Here is a 5026-nt window from a genome sequence, read left to right as displayed (position 1 = left end):
TTATTCTGACACATGGACATGCCGCCCTTCCTTCAGGGAGCTCAGGGCGGCATCCAAGAGATTATCTCATTTTATCTTCACAATAAGATAGGTTAGGTTGGCTTAGCCCAGCTTTCCCCAAGCTGATGCCCTCTCAATGTCTTGGACAACAGATGTAGTCTAAAACATCTAGAGGCCAACTGGCTGGGGATGGCTGTACAGTCAGAGGCAGTGATGGTTCAGAATACCAGTTGCCCTCCCCCAGGATATTTCATTCCCTCTCCAACCTGGTTTTCTTCTCCCCACTCCAGTCAGTCGGCCTACCCTGGCTACTGAGCTCACTCAGTCCACATTGGCCTGCTTTTGGTTTCCACAGTCCTGCCAATACTTCCTTTGTGTGTGAGACAGTGGTGCTGGTTTGGTCCCACAGTCAACAGTGCTCACACCCGATCATTAGAAACGGAGCGAGTGATTATCTTTGAAGTCCTGTTATGGTTCTCCATTGGTACACATGAGCTTTTTCTCTGAGCTACACATTTTCTCCCTGATTAGTGTGGTGCATTGTGGCTCCACAGAACAGCACTAAGATGAAACCATAGACACATTACTGGTTTCCACTGCAGAGAAAGAACTTTCTTTTGTTTCTAAAATAAAACTGACTTTTGAAGTGCTAAAGCAGTAACCACATTGTGGCAGGAAAAAGCTGTCGATGAGGGGCTAGCAGAGATGAAGGTTTTTCCCCCCTTTCACCTGACTAGAAAAAAAAACCTGAAGTGTGTTCGCAGATTTTCCGCCTCTCATCCTCCCCATTACGCCTCTTGCTCAGGAAGGGTCCAGGAAGGGTCCAGTGAGCTATAAAAATCTGGTGAGGCCAACCCTTAGTTACTTGTAGCCCCATCACCTCAGGAAAGGATCAACCATGAAACTCTACACGGCAGCCATTCTGACCATAGCTTTTTACGAGCTCTTCAGCGTATATATTATTACAGGTATGTTTAAAATATTAATAATAGTTGTATGTTTTTTCATATCCTGGGAAGCGTAGTTTGTTAAGGGTGCCAAGAGTTGTTTGTTGCTGTTGTTGTTGTTTAGTCGTTTAGTCGTGTCCAACTCTTCGTGACCCCATGGACCAGAGCACACAAGGCACTCCTGTCTTCCACTGCCTCCCCCAGTTTGGTCAGACTCATGTTGGTAGCTTCGAGGACACTGTCCAACCATCTCATCCTCTGTCGTCCCCTTCTCCTTGTGCCCTCCATCTTTCCCAACATCAGGGTCTTTCCCAGGGAGTCTTCTCTTCTCATGAGGTGGCCAAAGTATTGGAGCCTCAGCTTCAGCATCTGTCCTTCCAGTGAGCACTCAGGGCTGATTTCCTTCAGAATGGATAGGTTTGATCTTCTTGCAGTCCATGGGACTCTAAAGAGTCTCCTCCAGCACCATAATTCAAAAGCATCAATTCTTCGGTGATCAGCCTTCTTTCACTCCCTGAGCTACAATTCGCAGAGCAGTTTAACAATCCATCTCCACACTGGGAATTCTGAGAAATGTAGTTCTCAGAGGATAAATAGGGGACTCCTAATGATAATTTCCATGTGCATGCTGAAATCTTTTTCTGTGCACCTATGTTCCTACCTGGATTGATAAAAGCCGAGAAATGTTTTCCTTGGAGTAGAAGTGCAGTTTTCAGAATGGGAGAGAGAGATATTTCAATCACTACCCTAAATGAGCAACAATTGTGATTTATTGTATTGTAAATCCAATAGCTAGAAGACCAACAAGAATCAGATCCATTTGTAGACATGCAAGAACAAAAGCCCTATATTTTAAATAGTGTGTTTTGATATTGGAGGTTTTTTAAATTGTTGTAACCTGCCTTGGGACATTAGGGTGAGGGGAAGGAAATAAGTTCTAACAACAACAACAACAACAACAACAACAACAATGTTCCTGATTATTTGATGCCAGTTAAACTTATATTTTATCTCTTTTTAAGGAACGTTGGGATCTCAGACTATGGCACTCGACTCCTGTGTAGACTTGCAGACAAATGAAATAAACATCCGAAGATTTGCTAGCTATACGATGCAAACCAGACCAGTAAAAGCTGTGATGTAAGTATCTTGTCTAATCTTCAACTGTAAAGTAGCCTATAAGTCTGAAGAAAGGGACATGCTTGTGTGACTTTCCAAAGAAACACAGATTCCGATTAGAAGTAGCAGCATTTCCAGTGTATACGATGCAATGTTCATTCCATGTTCTATCGGATAACTGTCTGGGTGGGTGACCAAATATGTGATTAATATAGGAGACTATTGCATCATGGCTATGCTCTGCCTCCCTATCAGAGGCAGCATGCTCTTGCGCTCAGGTCCCAATTGCATGCTTTCCATGGCTTCTGCTTGGCACTGCAAGAATGGGATGCTGGACTAGATGGACCATTGGCCTGATCCAGCAGGCTCTTCTTGTGTTCTTGTTTTAAGTGGAGGTATCTAATAGTGTCCAGCATTCATCATTCAAACTTCCAACCTATTACTGACACCAATCCAACCGGAGGCCAATAAATTTTTAGCTGCAATCCTTTGCAAGTATACTCAGAAATAAGTCTCATTGAGTCCCATTGGGCTGGAATCCATTTGCTCCTGTTGTTGTTCAGTAGTTCAGTCGTGTCCGACTCTTCGTGACCCCATGGACCAGAGCACGCCAGGCACGCCTGTCCTTCACTGCCTCTCGCAGTTTGGCCAAACTCATGTTAGTAGCTTCGAGAACACTGTCCAACCATCTCATCCTCTGTCGTCCCCTTCTCCTTGTGTCCCACTTGCTCCTAGTGGACATAGAACAGCTGCCCAAAGCACTATGTTTCATATTTCACACAGAAATACAAGCCACAATAATTCTTTGATTTAACAAAATTAAACTTAGTGATTTGCTTTTTATTCTCTTGCAGCTTAATCACCAGAAGAGGTGTAAAGGTCTGTGTGCCACATGATCTTCCATGGGTGACGAAAACCATGAACTACTTGGACCGAAAAAAGGCAATACAACAAAGAAGAACAACATCTAGGTCTTAGGAGCATGAGCAGCTAAGCTGCAGCACATCAGATCATCAAGAGCTGCTCATAGCTTTGGCTCATTCTTGACTGGAAATAAAGATACTGAACTGATGTAGTTTCACTGGAATCTATTCATCCGTCAAAGCAGTGCTGATTCAATTACAGCATTTTAGTGCTGCCTTTAGTCTTAATTACTTTAGGTTAGCCTTTTTTATTTATTGGAAGAAGGCAGCTCTTTCAATATTTTCAATTGTAGCTGTTTTCAGTGTTTGGGGAGTACTTGTTCAGAGTTTCCCTTTTCATCATATTGTTTCTCTGGTTTATAGTGTCCTTCGAAGACAATATTAATCTAGTGTGCTCTATGATTGCATACAACCTATTGTTCTCCTGTTAGGATGGCTGAGGGCTTTCTGTGCTTAAGATAGCACTGATTATACAAACATAAACCTCAGGGGATGCTGGAGGTCTGGGGGGAGAGGAGCCCTAGAAGCCAATCTGGTGCTTATAAAATGATGAGGCCCCCATGGGTATTGTTCCTTCCAAAAACACAGTTATTCAGAATGTCCTTTTATCTCATGAAGCTTCACGTGAATAGCCAGATTTCATGGTAAAGTTCATCGCTCTTCCACAGTGCCAGTTAGCAAAAGAGTTTTGGCACTACCTAGGTCCTAAGGTACATATGGCTGTAAGGAGAATCGATTTTGTTTTGACTATGGCAGACCAACACGGCTACCCACCTGTAACTGGCTGTAAGGAGGTTGTTCCTATTGTGCAAATATGAGGAAATAGCTAATAGAAGGAAAGCAGTACCCAGAAAGAAATCAAGGACAGGCCTGTTTATTAACATGGATGTGGATTTATGTTTTGGAATAAATAGAACAAGCTGCCTGTAATTAAAATTTGTGCTTTCTTCATCTCCTTCATGTTTAGTACATGACCACTGGAAACTTTCGTGGAATGTATAAAACTGTCGCTTGCTGACATTCCTCAAAATTGTATATCTTTTCATTTTCTTGATTTTTGGGGGGGACTGTCATCTGTTTTGAAGAATTTTTAAAAATTAATCAACTAACTTCCTGTCATTGGATCCATTTGCTGATCAAACTAGATGTTACGGGAACTGAATACAGGTGACAGTGAGAATATTTGAAAAAAGATAGCTATTATTGTTTTTGGTCAAGAGTACAAAAAAAAATTGCCATGCAATGTTTTGAAGAGCATCTTAAATGTCTTAGCTGAATGAAGAGATATACTTATATTAATTCAAAGACATTCATGTGAACTTAGTTGTTCATTCACTTGGTTTTACAAGACTTGGGATCAAATTACATTTACCATGCTTTTACTATGCACTTAATAAATCAGTCCTTTGAATGATATTTTATATCCTTTTGTTATTAACAGTAAGTAGAATCTACCAGGAAGTGCTTTTGTACAAGTCCCATTGAAATCTTAACAAGAACATAGTAGTCATTTCATCTCCTAACTACTTGCTTGGCTCTCTCCCCCCCCCCCCCCCCCGGTTATAACATGGTGTAACAGAACACAAGAAAAATCTGATGAAATGTTTGGTACTGCCAATATATGTGAGTACCGGTATGTGTGTGTCCATGCATGTATGTATGTGAGGACAGACAGACAGACAGACAGATAGATAACAAGTTCCATCCTATTCCTAGTTTTTTACCAGTGCAAACAGGTAAGGCATGGCAACCAAATGCGCAGATTTAAAATAGCCTTTATTCAATCTGCTGATGTCTGAGAGTTTAATTATTTCAAACATTCACAAAGAGTTGGGCATTCAACAGCTTTTTCTGTGCTCGTTGACTCTGACTGGATAGTTATCAGTCTTTTTCTGCCTTGGAATCTCTGACTGTGAAAATACCAGCCATGTGCCCTGTTAACACAGCACACCAGTTTCATCCACCTCCAAACCAGTTTAACTGACCTTATCCGAGTTCTTTCTTTTAAGGAAGGAGGGGGAGGAGAATCAAGTTCAA

At 41.7% G+C, this 5026-nt stretch overlaps 1 protein-coding gene across 1 annotated transcript; it reads left to right on the top strand.

The window, feature by feature from the left end:
• The first annotated feature begins 775 nt into the window (after window positions 1-775).
• Window positions 776-3713, top strand: LOC117045500 (lymphotactin-like). Its single transcript, XM_033146594.1, has 3 exons — window positions 776-968; window positions 1970-2087; window positions 2921-3713. The coding sequence occupies exons 1-3, from the start codon at window positions 899-901 to the stop codon at window positions 3042-3044; spliced, it is 312 nt and encodes a 103-aa protein (XP_033002485.1). The 5' UTR covers window positions 776-898; the 3' UTR covers window positions 3045-3713.
• Window positions 3714-5026: the final 1313 nt, after the last annotated feature.

The sequence above is a fragment of the Lacerta agilis genome, chromosome 4 (assembly GCF_009819535.1).
Source record: "Lacerta agilis isolate rLacAgi1 chromosome 4, rLacAgi1.pri, whole genome shotgun sequence".
NCBI classification, from domain to species: domain Eukaryota; kingdom Metazoa; phylum Chordata; class Lepidosauria; order Squamata; family Lacertidae; genus Lacerta; species Lacerta agilis.
Note: the sequence above shows the minus strand (reverse complement) of the source record. Positions and strands in the feature narration are given on the sequence as shown.